We start from the raw sequence: 17,577 nt of genomic DNA, 5'->3' as shown, positions 1-17,577 counted from the left end.
CTGTTATTAACAGTGCAATCCTAAGAAGGGTTATGCCCTTCTAGGACAGTTGACTTTATTGGATTAAGAAAAGTGTAACTCTGCTCACAACTATCCAATTTAAAAGGGCATGTGGATGAACTCTTCCGATCCTGCATGCAGGAAAAGTTCACATTATTTATTTATTTGTTTATTTAACAAAATTTATATTCTGTCTTTCTGCCAAGGGCCACCAAGTCAGCTAACAAATTAAAACCTAACACTAAAATCACTTTACAAAATCATTAGAATCAACCAAAAAGACATCATTAAAGCTTTAAAAACATACAAAGGCATAAAAACAACAATTAAACCATTTAAAACTATTAAAATATCGGGCATGAAGAAGGGAATCACTGAAGATATGCCAAACAAAACAGAAGTCTTCACCCACTGGTGGAAGATGACAACAGAAGGAGAATCTCCCTGGCAAAACAGAGCTGGAAGTGACTCCCCCGAGGGTCATCTAGTCCAATCCACTGAACAATGCAGGAAATTCACAGCTACCCGCCCCCCACTCCCCCAATGACCCCGTCTCTAATGCCCAGAGGAAGGCAAAAAAACCTTCAGGATCCCAGGCCAATCAGGCTTGGAGGAAAATTCCTTCCTGACTCCCAAGTGGTGATCTTCATTAGCCTGGGCCTATAAAGAAAGGGCCACGAGAGCCTAGCACCAGCTCTTCTTTTCCTGCCCTCCCTCTCACTATCTGCCTAAATTCATACATAGAAACAGCAGTGCTGTCAGATGGCAGCAACTTCTTAAAAACCTCCAACAACATACAGCCGACCACCTCCAGAGAAAGCCTGTTCCAGAAACCACTCTGTCAAGAAGTTCTTCCTAATGTTTAGCTGAAAACTTTTTTGCTTTGATTTTAACCCATCGGTTTTGGTCAAACCCTCTGGAGCAACAGAAAACCATTCAGCTCCATTCTCTATGTGACAGACATTCCAACACTTCAAGAGGGCTATCATATCACCTCTCAGAGTCTCTCTACACGAGACATTTTACACAAGAATGCTCAAGTGTAGGGAGACGCAATGCTAGCTGGGAAGTGTAGTTTAAAAAGTCAGAGCCGATGAATCTGTCAATTTTACTTCTCTACAGAGCCAGCAAAGATTGTTCCTCAGAGGGTTTATTAATTCCCTCTTGTCTCCCCAAAGGCTTTGTCAATTTCATCTCCCCTTTGGGGAGGCAAAGAGGAAATTAACAAACTCTCTGAGGAGTGAGCTTTGCTGGCTCTGTAGAAAGGTGAAATTGACAGAGCCTTTTGCTTTATCTTTTTAAACTATACATTGTGTTTCCCTACACTTGAGCATTCTCATATAAGATATCTCGTGTAGAGAGACTCTCAGTTCTCCTCTCCAGGATAATCATACCCAGCACTTTCAACGTTTCCTCATAGGACTTCATCTCCAGACCCCTTACCATCTTTGTTACTCTACTTTGGACACATTCCAGCTTGTCAACATCCTTCTTAAACTGTGGCACCCAAAACTGAACACAGTACTCCAAATGAGGTCTAACCAGAGCAGAGCAAAATGATAGTCTCTTCATGTGATCTGGGTATCCCTAGATCCTTTTCACATATTCTACTGCCAAGACAAGCCTCTCCAATCATATAATTATACATTTAATTTTTCCTAACTAATGCAGAACTTTACATTTACCTCTGTTGAAATTCATTTTGTTAGTTTTTGCCCCATTTTCCAGCCCTTCAAGATCATCCTGAATCTTGATTCCATCTTCTGCTGTATCTCCTACCCCTCTCAATTTAGTAACATCTGGAAATTTAATGAGCATCCTCTCTATTCCTTCATCCAAGTCATTTATAAATATGTTGAACAACACAGGGTCCAGGACAGATCCCTGAGGCACTCCACTTGTCACTCTTTTCCAAGAGCATGAGGAACCATTTACAAGCACTCTTTGGGTGCTATCTATCAAATCCTGATTTCAGTTAAATAAGCTAGGTGTTTATGTACCACTCCTCTGCCTGTTAGGGATCCCAGGTGTCCGCCAGTGGAGAGAAATCTCCCGGTAGGTTACCTTCTTCCCTACTGGTTGCTGGTGACAATTGGGAGGTTTCTGGCCACCCAGAAATCACCCACCACTGGCAGGCACCCTGAGAATGTGTGTGGCATGGTCACTCCCGGGGGACATGAACATGTCACTTCTGGAGTGCTCCTGCACTTTGTTTGGGGCTGATTTTGGTTCTGTGCAGAGCATGGGAGCACTCTCATAGGCAGTGTGACTTCCGCTGGAAGTGATTGTGCCATGCATGTTCCTAGGGTGCCTGCCAGTGGTGGGTGATCTCTGGGTGGCTGGAAACCTCCCACTGGTCACCAGTAGGGATGTGCATTTCGGCTTTCTGAAAGCCGAAAGAAAGCCGAAACAAAAGTGTTTCGGCTTCTTTCAGGTTAGCCGAAAAGTTTCGGGCTAAGCCGAAACGTTTCGGCTAGCCGAAAGAAAAAAAGCCGAAACGTTTCGGCTTTAGGCTTTTTCAATGGGAAAATGCCTCCGGCGTCTTCCCGGACGTCTGGGGGAGGCATTTCCCCACCGAATCAGCCCACAATTGGTGGGGACCTTCCTCTAACCCCTCTCTACAAACCCCCCAAGTTTCAGACCGATTGGACTTTGGGGGGCCATGTTATGGCCCCCCAAAGCAGGTCCCCCTATCCTCCCATAAGAAAGCAAAGGAGCAGCATATTGTTAGCATGCTGCTGCTCATCTTCTTCATTATTTCCTATGGGGAAAAATGAAGACGCAGGCTTCCTTTGCCAGGGGTGGCATTTTGCATGCAAAATGCCCCCTCACCCTCAGGGGCCCTTCTCCCACCCCTCCTCCCACCCCCCACCAAGGCTCAGCCTGCTCCCACTTGGGGGGGCCATTTCATGGCCTCCCCAAGTAGGTGCTCTAATCTCATTCTCTACCACTGACAGCTGGGGGAGGGTTGTCTTGCCAGGGGTGGCATTTTGCATGCAAAATGCCCCCCAGCCCTCTGGGGCCCTTCTCCCACCCTTCCTCCCACCCCCCACCAAGGCTCAGACTGCTCCCACTTGGGGGGCCATTTCATGGCCTCCCCAAGTAGGTGCTCTCAGCCCCCAAAGTCCACCCCCTACAGCCCCACACAAACCCAATTCCCCCCCAGCTGCCACACACAGACCCAAATCCCCACATTAGCCCCTCACAGACCCAAATCCACCCCCACCTGCCCCACACCCATAACCCCAGGAACAGGCTGGCAAAGGCCAGCCCTCTCCCTTTGTTCCCTATGCTGGGAACTTCTAAACTCTCTTTCCCTGGGCAATTCTGCACAGCCCAGGTTTGCCACAATGGTGGGCACACTTCTGAGTGCCAGCTGGTCCCTGTGAAAGAGCACCTGAACCACAGACACCCTCCCTCAAATTCCCCCACCACCTACAGAGATGGCTGGCCAGCCAGCCCCATTGTTCCCTATGATGGGAACCAACTGCACAACAAAGAATAAAACAAGAACAACACAAAATAAAGTTTTTAAAAAATTATTTTCTCCCTTCCAAAGTACAAGTAGGCAAAGCATTATGACACATTACACCAGCAGTCCCCCCACACAGAAAAATAACACAACTCACTTAACATCAGAGAATCACAAAGCACGATTCCTGTCAAAAACACTTTATTTCTTGAACAGCTTTAGGTTACACAGCAGGGGGAAACACCAAAGGGCATGGCAGCACTATCTTACACAAAAATAACACAACTCACTTAACATCAGAGAATCACAAAAGCACAATTCCTGTCAAAAACACTTTATTTCTTGAACAGCTTTAGGTTACACAGCAGGGGGGAACACCAAAGGGCATGGAAGCAGTATCTTACACAAAAATAACACAACTCACTTCACATTAAAGAATCACCCCAAAAAATTGCTGTCAAAAGCACTTTATTTCTGTAACTGCTTTAGGTTACACAGTAGGAAGGCACAACAGAGCAGGAAAGCAGTGTACTACACAAAAATAACACAACTCACTTCACATCAGAGAATCACACAAACACAATTGCTGTCAAAAACGGTGAAGTGGGTTGTATTATTTTTTTTAGTACATTGCTATCATGCCCTGTTGTGCCCTCCTACTGTGTAACCTAAAGCTGTTCAAGAAATAAAGTGTTTTTGACAGGAATCGTGCTTTGTGATTCTCTGATGTTAAGTGAGTTGTGTTATTTTTCTGTGTGGGGGACTGCTGGTGTAATGTGTCATAATGCTTTGCCTACTTGTACTTTGGAAGGGAGAAAATAATTTTTTAAAAACTTTATTTTGTGTTGTTCTTGTTTTATTCTTTGTTGTGCAGTTGGTTCCCATCATAGGGAACAATGGGGCTGGCTGGCCAGCCATCTCTGTAGGTGGTGGGGGAATTTGAGGGAGGGTGTCTGTGGTTCAGGTGCTCTTTCACAGGGACCAGCTGGCACTCAGAAGTGTGCCCACCATTGTGGCACCCCTGGGCTGTGCAGAATTGCCCAGGGAAAGAGAGTTTAGAAGTTCCCAGCATAGGGAACAAAGGGAGAGGGCTGGCCTTTGCCAGCCTGTTCCTGGGGTTATGGGTGTGGGGCTGCTGGGGGTGGATTTGGGTCTGTGAGGGGCTAATGTGGGGATTTGGGTCTGTGTGTGGCAGCTGGGGGGGAATTGGGTTTGTGTGGGGCTGTAAGGGGTGGACTTTAGGGGCTGAGAGGACCTACTTGGGGAGGCCATGAAATGGCCCCCCCAAGTGGGAGCAGTCTGAGCCTTGGTGGGGGGTGGGAGGAAGGGTGGGAGAAGGGCCCCAGAGGGCTGGGGGGCATTTTGCATGCAAAATGCCACCCCTGGCAAGACAAGCCTCCCCCAGCTGTCAGTGGCAGAGAAAAGAGCACCTACTTGGGGAGGCCATGAAATGGCCCCCCCAAGTGGGAGCAGGCTGAGCCTTGGTGGGGGGTGGGAGGAAGGGTGGGAGAAGGGCCCCTGAGGGTAAGGGGGCATTTTGCATGCAAAATGCCACCCCTGGCAAAGGAAGCCTGCTTCTTCATTTTTCCCCATAGGAAATAATGAAGAAGATGAGCAGCAGCATGCTAACAATATGCTGCTCCTTCGCTTTCTTATGGGAAGATAGGGTGACCTGCTTTGGGGGGCCATAACATGGCCCCCCAAAGTCCAATCGGTCTGAAACTTGGGGGGTTTGTAGAGAGGGGTTAGAGGAAGGTCCCCACCAATTGTGGGCTGATTCGGTGGGGAAATGCCTCCCCCAGACGTCCGGGAAGACGCCGGAGGCATTTTCCCATTGAAAAAGCCGAAAGCCGAAAGCCGAAAGTAAGCCGAAAGCCGAAACGGCTGTCCGTTTCGGCTTTCGGCTTATATGAAAGAGAATCCTCTTTCGGCTTTCGGCTTTCGGCTTTAGCCGAAAATTTTTGGCTTGCACACCCCTAGTCACCAGTGATCGGTGGGCAAGCAGATTGGCACTGGGAATTTTGCATGCACAGGATAAGAAGATTCCTGGTAAGTATGGGGTCCCCCTCCCTCTGGGAGGCTTTAGGGATCTGGGAACCCTAATGCCTATCCTAGACTGCAACTCCCTTCCTTTTCTTTTTATCTGTTTGAGCACAGTTTCCCTTGCAAGAGAAGACCAAGGCAAAGTGGGAAATGAGTGGTTCTACCCTTTCTTTATCACTTGTTAAAATTTCACCTTCTTCTCCCCACAGTGGACTTACCACTTCCATTCCATGTTCTTTTTCTTCCTCGGAACATAACCAAAGAACCTTTTTTGTTGTATTTAGCATTTCTCACTATCCTACGCTCATACTGAGCTTTAGCCTTTCTAACTCTCCCTCTACAAGCACTGGGAATTTGTTCATATTCATCCTTGATTATATGTCCTTCCTTCCATTTCTTAAACGTGTCTTTTAAAATTCTCAGATCATTAGAAAGCTGTTTTTGGTGCCACCCTGGCTTCTTAAGGTTCCTCTGATTTTTTCTTCTCATTGAAATAATTTGTGATTGTGCCAGCAGTATCTCACTTTCAAGAAACTCCCACCCATCTTGAACTCCCTTCTCCTTGAGTATTTCTGACTATGAGATTCTATCTAGCATAACTTTGAGCGGTTTAAAATTAGTTTTTCTAAAATCCAACCTATATGACTGACTACGTTCAGCCTTTCCCTTCCCCAAGTTCTTAAATTCCAAAGTCGCTGGTCACTAGTCACTACTATTCAGAGTGCCCACTACTTTCACCTCATTAACCAGTTCTTCCCTGTTGGTGAGAATCAGGTCCAAGATTGTAGATCCCCTTGTTTCCTTTTCCACCTTCTGGAAAATGAAATTGTCAGCCAGACAAATCAGGAATTAATTAGACCGTACATTTTTAGCAGAGTTTGACTTCCGACAGATACTTGGGTAATTGAGATCTCCCATAACCACTTTGTCTTGTCTCTTTGAAAATTTTGTAATCTGGTCTAGGAGCAATTCATCCAAGTCCTCTGCCTGGCTTGATGGTCTATAGCAGACTCTCACCATAAAATCACTATTCTTTCTTTCTCCTTTTATTTTTCCCCAGAGGATATCAACTGAACTTCCATGCTCAGATTCAGTTATTTCCTCCAAATATATACATTCTTGACATATAATGCTATTCTTCTCCCCTTCCCCCCTTTTAAACAAGTTGCACCTCTCCGTCCTAATATTTCAATTGTGAATCTCCCAACAAGTTTCAGTAATGCCTACTAGGTCATATTCCCCTTCCTCTTGTTTGTTTCCCATACTCTGCGCATTAGTGTAGAGATACTGGAATCCATGATTTATGTGCCCTGAGTTCTTCATTTTTGTCCTTACCTGCAAATTAATGGGTCCCCTCCATCTATGCCCCTCCCCACTCATCATTAGTGTTCTTGTCTCCAGTAACTGGTATCATATTAGCTTTGGGGGTTTGGTCTCCCTCCCCCATAGGATTTAATTTAAAGCTGTCTTTATCAGGTTTTCAAGGCTCTTGCCAGACACACTGAGAGAGTTCCAAAGTTTTCATCCCACAACCGAGAAAGCCCTCTCCTGGTTTGCCACCCACTTAATCTCAGAAAGTGGGTCACCCAGTGCAGGACCTCAGAAGATGACCACATCGGTCAGGTAGGTTTGTAAGGGAGTAGGTGGTCCTTCAGATATGTTGGTCCCAAAGTACTTTAGATTTGCCATCCATTAAAAACTCTATTTTCTGGCAACTAAATATTTTGGGTTGGATTTCAAGTAGCCTTTCAGAAGATTCTTCTGTCCATGCATGTATCGGTCTGTAATTTCTGTGGATTTTTGACTGGCCCCACATGGCAAAATGTATTGAGTACTGAATACTGAATCTGGCCGTCTTTGTGCTTGATGGTCTGTGTTGTACCCCAGGCACAGAGCCCTGTCTGCAGAATATTGAAAGTAGAGTTTGCAGTCCTCTGGTGGAGGCAGGGGATCCCCTCCTCCCAGCCTCTGCCCCCCACTGCCTCCTACCTGGCCAGTGGGGGAAGGGTACAGGGAACGAGCTCAGAATGACATCATTCCTGGTGAGACAATGAAAGGAAGGCCGCTGCATAGAGGTATTTTGCTTAAAATCAGCCTTTCCTTCATTGTCAAGCTGGGAATGCCGTCTTTCCCGGTGCAACAACAAAGGTGCTGAAGTACCGCAAGCTTCGCACACACACATGGTAAGTTCCCCCTGCATGCCCCCATGACCACCCCATCCCCTGTTTGGACCTCCCAGGATACCTGGCAACCCTAATTGGAGGCCTTACCTGCACAAACACCATATTCCATGTGCAGATACCTGCTGCCACATTGTTTAGCAAATGCCAAATATAGTCCCAGGTGAAACTATTTTTAGATACTAATTATTGGTATGCTCAGTTATGGAAAGCTTCAAGCAGAATGGTACACCTTCACTTCTACATAAGATACAAAGGCTGCTGGGATACTCCTCCAAGAAGAAACAATATTTTGTTATTGTCTCATCTCCTGGCATTTATGGGGTTCCCATCTACCTATCACACTGATGGGCATTAAGCCAGCTGAAGAATAAAAAGCAATCACAGAATATTTTTAAAATTCTTCTTAATATATTCAAACAAAAAAGAAAAATAAGATTTTTTTAAAAAAAAGCAGTGCTGACCTTTATCATGGATTGCTGCAACCAGGTTTTCAAAATCCTTCATAGTTCCAAATATAGGGTCTATGTCTTGAAAATCTTCTATTCCGTACCCAGTATCGTTTAGAGTGGATTTGTAAAAAGATGTAATCCAAATTGTTTTAACATTCAGATATTGGATGTGATCCAGTTTTTCTTGGATTCCTGATTGGGGAAATAATGAGAACAACAGCAGCCTCTTTAATTTTTATTTCACACTTCCACCATATGGGTAGGGTTGCCATAGGCCTGGGGGAAAAAATGCTGGCCCATTAATAGGTATGGGTCAGGGTATATAAAGGGGGGAGGGAGGTTTGATAGGATGTTATTTGCCAAGTGATGTTATATACATCCATGACATGAAAAGCTTCAACTGCCCAATTAGCCTCTAATTGGCCCTAGGGAGGCCCGCCTGGCGTCGACCAGGGCCAGGGCCTTTTCAGTCCTGGCCCCGACCTGGTGGAATGCTCTGTCTTGCGAGACAAGGGCCCGGCAAGATTTGCTTGCATTTCGCCGGGCCTGTAAGACAGAGCTATTCCGCCAGGCATATGGCTAACGCCGGGCAGTGCCCGCCCCCCCCCCCCGTGAAGGGGGGGTTAAACCATCACCCCTATGCAAACACAGAGGCATGTATGAACCACTGGGCAGCATGAATTGTTATATTTAATGTTTTTAAATGTTTTTAAATGTATTATTTAATGTTTTTAAATGTTTTTAAACATGTTTGTATTTGTTATCCGCCCTGAGCCTGCGAAAGCAGGGAGGGCGGAATATAAATATAATAAATTAAATTAAATTAAATTAAATTATTGAAGAAACAGGATATTTTCACCTGGACTTTTGTTAAACCTACATAAAGGTTAGGGTTAGGGTTGCCAGGTCCCTCTATCCTCCCAGCAGGAGAGCTGGGACCTGGCACTTGTCTTTTGCTGCCCTGGTTTGAATCATCGCACGCGCATGATCACTTTGGCCATGTCATGACGACGTCACTTCTGGAAGTGACGTCACCATGTCAAGTGAATGGGAAACATCACTTCCAGAAGTGACGTTGTCGCGCCGGCCGCAGGAGCACTCCTGTGCTCCACACAACTCAGATTTGGATGGTTTGAGGCCCAAATTGGCCCCAAACAGACACACAGACACTCCAACTTCTCATTTAATAAGGGAATAAAAAGTTTGTCATTGTGGCTTCTATGCAGTCCCACGCTGGAACTGTGTATGAGTAGGCCAACCACAGAAAAGATTTCCATAGCTTTCTAGCAGACTAGGAAGGCCTCTCCTCTCCTTGGTGCCTTCCAAAACTATCACATGACCAGGAGGAGGGGCACTACTCCCTCAGTTTTGTTTTTGCTGCGGGGAGGAGAGGATCTCCATTATTGTTCTCTGTTTTTCTCTCACCTCATTTTTGCGGTTGTGGAAACTTGTTTCTCTTAAAAGATTTTTGTCCATCAATAGTAGTCACTGTAGTGAAATGGAGTTATTCAAGTTGGTTTTTTTTTTAGATAAAATTGTTCAGGTTTCTGAGATTTTTTTTTCTTTTAGGAGATTGGTGTTGGTTGGCACTGTCTATTCCGGTCAGCTAAGAGGCCTTGAGTCACGGGTGGAAACCTGAAACAGTTTTCAAGGACAAAACTTGAAGGAGGCTGGCACCAGCCTCCCAGCTTGTTAGCATGTAGCATTATGGGGGTGGGGTAATTTGTTCTTTTCCCCCTCCCTGATCTATGAAGACAGGCCATGGCCGAGCCTGTCATCTGAGTTTTGGGCCCTTCTGATTGGCTAAGAGTTTAGGCCAGCTACAGGTATTTGGTCTTGAAAAAAGTGTTATTTCTCCAGTCTTTTGGGGAAGAGGAAAGAGAAGGGGGTCTATTCCTGTTCTTGTACCCATATCTGCATCTGTTCTTGAATGCTACACCATTGGTGGATTCCCATGCTAGCCACCTTTGTGCTTTTGTCTTTGGGATCTCTGGACTTAAGAGCTAAAGTTCCTTTTGGACTCTGAAACCTGCTGAAGGTAACATCTGGAACAAGTTCAGGGACTTACAGTGAATATAGCCTAGATTAAATAGTCTATTGTTGTTTTGTGCTTCTCCACATACTTCTATGTTTATTTTGTGTCATGCTTTGGCCAGGGCATAGCTGCACAGGGTGTCGGTGTGCCTGAACTGCAATCCTTGGCTGTGGACAGGGACTACCCAGGTCTCCGCTCTGTGGAAGGAGGGGAGGTATACATCACCCTTGCTCCCTCTCTACCACTCACATGCCTGCTCAACCTGTCAGAGTCCTCTCCCTCTCCTCTCTGCCAGCCACGCCCTCAGCACCCTAGCCACGCCCTAGGCTGTCCTAGGTTGCACATCTAGGCACACCTATGGGTGCTTTGCTGGCTGCACTGGCTTTCTCTATTAAGGGCCTCAGGCAGCCCCACCTGGTTCTGGCTGATTCCTTCTAGCTTGCCTGCAGGCTGGGGCATGGCCCTGTGCTGCCCTTTCTCTACTGCAGGTAAGGCTGCTGACTGTCTTGCTGCTGGCTGGCAGTCCCTGCTTCCTGGGCTTTCTCCCTCTGGTCTGATCCCCTCCTGGTTGTCCTCACTCTCCCTGCCTGGGTTCCCAGCCTCCCAGCGGAGGGTGGGGCTAGCTGGCTTCCACCTGCCCCATCTAGCCCTCTGAGGCTTGGATGCTTCTTTACCTCCCTCTGTTGCTGGCAAGTTTGGGACCTGGTCTGTCGGGGCAGCAGAGTAGCTGCCTCCTGGCTGTTCCTCTAGGCAAGTCTGGGGGTTGAGCCTCAGATCCCAGACAGTTTGCTTTTGTAGTTTTTGTTAATATATTCCTTTTCTTAACTTGGTGTGGAGTTATTGAGAGTTGTAGCCTCAATCCAAATCCAGTTCTTTGGCAGTTTTGCCACATGCTACCCTGTTAGTTTGTTTCTGGACTCAACTTGCTGAGTGCCTACTTCGCAGAGCTGATTTCCATAGCTGAAGGTTTAGTTACGAGAGGATGGTTGCTGTTTTCTACCCTGGCAGTGAGTCTTCACTTGCTAGTTCTTTTGGAACTTTGCCTTTTGAGACCAGCAGGTGACCAGCAGCCCCCCTGGGGATGGACTTATGAATATATTGTTGATATTGGGAGTACTTATGGAATAATAATTACAGGAATATTGTAAGTCTTTTTGTGAAAGCTTTATTAGAATATAGAACACAATTTTTGAATGATAGTTTGTTGCTTAGTTATTTTTCACGATTTGTGTTGCTGTTATCTAATTATCATGATACGCTCTTTATATTGTATTTTCAGAGGATCGTACAATAAAGCTGCCTCTTCTTTCTGTTACCAGTTTACCCTGAAGGCATGATATGATAGAGCTGGATTCAAAAGGGTTCTTTTTCAAGGGCTTTGGGTTGCATACTAACCTGATTAAAGCACATTCCCTCACCCTGGCCCCCTCAGTTCTGAAGGGAGAAATGAGCAAGTGTGTTCTGACAGAACTTTGCATTTTAAATGGCTCTTTCCCAAAAGCTTTGGGTGCTAGCCTTAATAAAGGTCCCACCCCCTCCTTGTCTGTGTCAGCTCCAAGGGGAGAAACTTGTAGGTATGGACTAACCAAAAGCCTTGGGGGATTTAATGTGACTCCTTTCAAAGACTTTGATTATATGTCTGCCTGACTCAAGGAATCTCTCTTCATCCTCAGTTCTGAGGTGAAATCTCTATTGGCACGGATCAGAACTTAAGTTCTGTTGATCTCTGTTCTGGGTCCTCTTGCTAATACCTAATATCTAATTCTAAGGGCTAACAGTGGCAGAGCAACCTTTGGAACCATCAACCTAAGTACAAGAAGTCAGGTTCTAACTCCAGCATCTCCTAGTGAAGAGTCTCTGGTAGCTGTCTAGCGGACTTCTGAAATCCTTTAAATTTATTTGTCTATCCTCTATGACTTTCTCTACAACAGAAGTATAAATTCAATGGTATGCTGCCTTGTCTACCACTCACTGTTTTCCTACAATTCTTTTTCACATCTGTGTTGCTTTGTGGGCTCAGGCCCAAGATCTTCCCTACTTTCCCTCTCAGAGGAAGATGCTTGTCCTCCCATTAACTGAACTTTTCAGTTCAGTACCCCCCAGAGACAGAAAAAGGGTGTTGACTGCTCCTTACTTGTTAAGGAAGACAGATGGGAAAAACCTATTTTTACGTCCATTTTTACATTTTGTGTGCATTAAGTAGTCTTTATAGTTTTGCTTGGCTGCCTTATTCGTGGAGAGTCTCTCTGCACGGGGGGGTGCAAACTGCTAATGACAGGGTTTCAATATGCCCTTTTCATTTGGGATTAGGCCTTGGCTGTGTATAAAATGCACGACAACTACAGTATCCCACCCAAGGCTGGAATATTGCTTTTCCCCTGCTCTTCTGATAGTTAGTTGTTGACCCTTTCTAGGGCAACCTTTTTTTCCTACTAGTTAAGAAAGTTTTTTCCTTTGCCTTTTCGGTTTAGTCAATCCACATTTTACTAAGATTGTTGAGCTTTTTCACTTTTTGCTTTCACAATTACAGTTCCTATGTTCTTACATATGTGCATGTATGTATATGACACCTTATTCAATTTGGTCTTTAGTTTATGTTTCAGGAGATACTGAGATTTGTTTCTTTCCTGTGTATCATTCTTGTGCTATCAGCACTGTATTTTCCCCATGGCACTTTGTTGATACTGTGCCTCTGGGAGTTTGTGCCATTTCAGGGGCTGCCTTGCAGTGTGGGGGCCCTGCTGAGAGGCAATGTCTCTAGGTGGCTCCTGGTCTTCTGCAAGTTGAGCTTGCCATACTACCACTTTTATCTAGGGCATTAGGCATATCTTATTTTCTTTGTCTTTTGTTTTAGTGTCAATGCTCCACATTGTCATGGAATGCCTTGTAATTATTTTCCTCAATGAATGGGTGCTAATGCCCAAATACTCTGATCAGAGGCCCAGCTGGTTTGGCCTTGCCACTCAGTGGGACTGTCGTTCTGCCCTTTTTTGCATTTTTGCTCCATTCCCTGTCATTGGTGAATGCCCTTCTGATCTATTAGAAAGGTAATCTGGTTTTGTGTCTTTCCCCCCTGGCTGTTTTGCTGCACAGATTGCTCTATAAACTGCACAAGGTTCATTTATGGTGTATACTGTCCATCCTTTCTTTGGCCACATCAAGCCTGCTTCTCTGTTTTTCATTATTCTGGGTTGGATCTGCTGTGCTTTCAATAGACTGTATGGAGGCTGCATCAAAGTTTGGATCCTGCTTCTTGTGCAACTGGATTATGTTTTTGCCACTGGTTGAGACTCAAACTGTTGTCTTCCTTACTGGATATCCAAGGACATTCCAATCAGGGCCTTGTCAATTTTTTGAACCTCCCTGGTGCTTCATGTATAACTGGTTTTTTAGTGTGTACAGCACATGAGGACATTGTTTGTTCTAACCTCTCCCCGCCCCCCTTCATGAAGTTTCACAACGTTCATGTGTTTGATGCATTGCCCCGGATTTCCCTACTAAGGGTTGTCTCTCAAATTTCATGTCTCATAAAGCTATCCTTATTCCTTACAGTATCGTTTTTGACTCCTAACATCTATGAACACCTTACATTCCTTGAATGTGAGTTTTCCTGGGTTCTTTTTGTCTCCTAGGGATCCAATACTGCTTTTCTTTCAGGCTCCAAGAAGAGACCTAGCAATATCGTCACACAGGCTCTTGTGGGTTGGTAGAAACTACACAGTGGGGCCTTTTCCGCATACATGATTTTTGTCAGTTCTTCCAGATTCAACGCACGTAACTTCCCCTTCAGATTTCAGTGTTGCATTTGGGTTCTGGAATTTTCTGCCTGCACTTACTCCCCAGTATTTTTCTTGATGCAGTTTTGAGTCAGTTTTTTCAATCGTACAGAATTTTCCTCTCAATTTTTCACCCTTCTGTTCCACTCCCCACAGGCCACTTCTCACTGATTAGTCTCTCCATCCTCCCTTCAGCTCTTCCCTTCCCTTCCCCCCTCCTCCTTTCCCTGGAACCCTTCCTTTCCCAAAAATCTCTCTTTTTTTGAAGAAAAAATAATGCCATTATAACATTGTAATATTTTTGTTACTACATTGTGTCCGGTTGCCTTATTAGGGCAAGTTTTTAAAAATTAAAATAAAATGAAATTATTTTTATTAAGCATGTGAATCAATATAACTTTCTAGGAGTTAATTCCAAGGAATCTTAACTAGAAAGTTTTCTAAGTGGCAGGGAGGGAAGAACAATTGAGTTTCAGGGTTAAAGTCCAATCTTCTGTTTTCTGTGAGGTAAAATTAACATTTTTTTAGCCTGTTACTTCACAATGGCCACTTCTTTCAGTTCCCAAACTACTGTGACTTAACCAGAGCTATTGTACATTGTTCAAAAATTAACTCAAGGGCAGCCACTGCCTTAGCAGCAATTTCTCTTACCTATGTATCTGGGTCATTTAACTCTCCAGAAAGTAAAAACATGGGCCTCTTTCTGCAAGCTTTGGGATGAATTGTCATCTCATCTTGTTTGAATAATTGGAGTATATTATGTAGAATTTTTGTTTTCTTTATTGTATTTACTAAAGTTTGTTATTTTATTAGATCAGCCCCACAAATAGTTTCACTAGGGTTACTAGCTCACAAATGTCTTCACCAGCCAATCCATCCTCACAAACATGACATTTGTTAAAGGCACACATTATATTAATCTAATTTACAATGTTCACAAATTGGCATTTCTAGTCTTCTGTTTTCAAGGATTTTTAATTTCCTGGGAGATCCTTTAGAATATCAAAAATATCCCTTCTTTCACATTCTCCAGCACCAAAGAAGAACAGAACCAACTCATGGTAGCCCCATCTATGGAGGACTCCAGGCAAGAGGCAAGCAGAGATAGTTTGTCATTGCTTTCCTCCTCATAACAACCCCAGTTTTCCTTGGTGGCCAACCCTGCTTAGCTTCCAACCTCTGACAAGCCTATCTAAGCTGGGCACCAAAACATACCATTTACTTTTAAAGCATTCTGTATCAGGTAACCCAGCCTCCATTGGGAAATGCAACCCAACTAATTCTACTTTATCTTGCTCTGCAAGCTGCTCTGTAAAAAGCTGAGACACAAGTAATTTAAATAAATAAACTTAATGCTCTCTCTTTTTTAGCCTGTTACCTCACAATGGCCACTTCTTTCAGTTCCCAAACTACTATGACTTAACCAGAGCTATTGTACATTGTTCAAAAATTAACAGAAGGGCAGCCAGTGCCTTAGCAACAAAGTTGGACATACACACCTTTCAGGTCTCCATTACCATCCTTGTCTGTGTCCTTATATGACCGAGGGTAGATCTGGTAAATAGGGCTGGCTTGCCACCAACCAAGGCACTTTGGGGACATGGCAATGATGGCAACTGTAGCTGCGACAAGGACCAGTGAGGATGCAATGATCAACCAAAAAAGGATCTCTCTGGTGATTCTGTAGCGTGCCTGAGTCGAAAACTGAAGGAGGACTTCTTTGGGCATGCCAGCATACGGCTCCACAGATGATTCTTGCGCTGCTCCTGGTTCAACGCCAAGCAGGCATGGGTCTGGCAATTTTTCTTGGCTAGCATTCTTGTCTTCCGTGTCCTCACTTTGAACAAACCCATTGTTCTCCAAGCCTTCTTTCTCCCTCAGCTCAATAGAGATGACCTTTGTTTCTTCATCAACCATTTTTGCTTAGTTCAGCCTCGTCTCTCTCAGAAGACTTGCTGCGGCTGTGGAAGGATAGCAAGAATACCTTTGATCAGTGGAAGGAGGAAGAAGAGATCTTAATGTGTGGTTTATAAATAAACCTGACTAACCAGTCCAAAGTTTGACGCAGATTAAAAGAGTGAAATACTCCCACTTACACAAAGTGCTGTTCTTTTCAGAGTGGCAAAATGTTACAAAAAAAAAAAAGGAACAAAGATCTAGTTTAATTCCAGCTAAGATTTGGAATTTAGTAGAAAAAATTATGTTGTTTCAAGAATAGAGAATGCATAAAGGACTGCTATCTTATCTTTCTGGCAGGGTTTCTGTGCCTTTAACTATATATACGTGTATATATAGAGAGGCTGCAAACCTGGATTTAGAGATATGTAAACTACAGCTGAAGGCCTCACATAGGGTTGCTGGCCTCCATGTGGTGGCTGAAAATCTCCCAGAATTACAATTGACCTCCAGGCCATAAAGATCTGTTCCCCTGGAGAATATGGCTTGTTTGGAAGGTGGATTGCATGGTATTATACACTGCTGAGGTCTCTCTCCTCCCAAACCCTGCCCTCTCCAGTCTCCACCCCCAAAATTTCGAGGAATTTCCCAACTTGGAGCTGGCAACCCTACCCTCACAACACAAGGGGGAGTCTTTAAATAAGGGGGGAAAGAGCAAAATCACCCCCAGCCTAAGTCTGTGGCCCCCACCCATTCAGGCTCAGACTGACCACATAGTCAATTTATATTTTCAGTGTCATTCTTGTGAGAACAATAAAGTATTATTTTTGCTTATGGAGGCCATAAACTGACGTAGTTTATGACATGATGAGATCCTAATGAGACCCTGCATTAGCATTCAACAGGCAAGTTTCTCCCATGGCTACATGTCCCCACTTGGAAAAGATATACTTGGATGTCCCCTAGAAATAAGAATCCTGACAGGAAAATGCTAGCAAAAAGTACAATGCAAGAATGATTCATTTTAGGTGGGTACTGGGTAGCCCCATTGGTCTGCAACAGGATTTGAGTCTAGTGGCACCTTAGAGACCAACAAGATTTTGAGAGTCAGAGAGCATTAGGGGAGAAATCTCTCCTGATATATATTGTTAATCAGACTCTTTTATTGTAAGTTTAACTATCCTCTGGTTCTACAGAGAGGCATGTTGGGATAAGTCATGGCTGCCTCCCACCCTTTTTCTCTTTTTCACCTACATGCCACAGCCTTGCAGAAGTAGCAGTATGGTGGATAGGGAATGTCTCAGAGCACCATGATATACAACAGGAGATGGCCTCAAGAATGGCTGTCTCCTCACAGCCTTATTCTAGCAGCACCCTAGCACAGTTGTAGCATTTAACTCACATAAGTACACACGTTCTCGCAATCCAGCCGCGCACATCCTGTCAACCTCCCATAATAGTACCACCTTAACCGAAAACACACTTATCCTGTTTCTTCCTTTTTGTGATGCGATTTGCGTGCTATTTTCTTCATGCTTAAGAACACATAGAAACGCTTCCCCAGAGAACGCTCACATAGATCCAGCCACTCCTACTTTCAGTGATTCATTGTTTGATCACACCTCCGTGAAGCAATCTTGCAAGCTGCTGCGGAATCATGTTAATTGGCCAAGTTTCTAATTTTTTTTTTTAAGGGAGTATTCTTGCGCTATCGCAACGTCTC

General features: G+C 44.6%; 1 protein-coding gene across 3 annotated transcripts in view; it reads right to left on the bottom strand.

Annotated features, from left to right (window-relative positions):
- Nucleotides 1-17,351, bottom strand: part of SLC3A1 (solute carrier family 3 member 1) — a 51,166-nt gene extending 33,815 nt beyond the window's left edge. Inside the window, exons 1-3 of one of the 3 annotated variants that reach the window (XM_054990071.1) lie at nt 17,338-17,351; nt 15,458-15,919; nt 8,160-8,339 (exon numbers count right to left, since the gene is read on the bottom strand). In XM_054990071.1, coding sequence (XP_054846046.1) covers nt 8,160-8,339; nt 15,458-15,875 — 598 coding nt within the window. In that variant the 5' untranslated portion in view covers nt 15,876-15,919; nt 17,338-17,351. The other 2 variants (XM_054990063.1, XM_054990054.1) reach the window with 2 other exon arrangements.
- Between the last annotated feature and the right edge of the window lie 226 nt (nt 17,352-17,577).

The sequence above is a fragment of the Eublepharis macularius genome, chromosome 1 (genome assembly GCF_028583425.1).
Source record: "Eublepharis macularius isolate TG4126 chromosome 1, MPM_Emac_v1.0, whole genome shotgun sequence".
Taxonomy (NCBI): Eukaryota; Metazoa; Chordata; class Lepidosauria; order Squamata; family Eublepharidae; genus Eublepharis; species Eublepharis macularius.
This window is presented reverse-complemented; position numbering and strand designations above follow the sequence as displayed.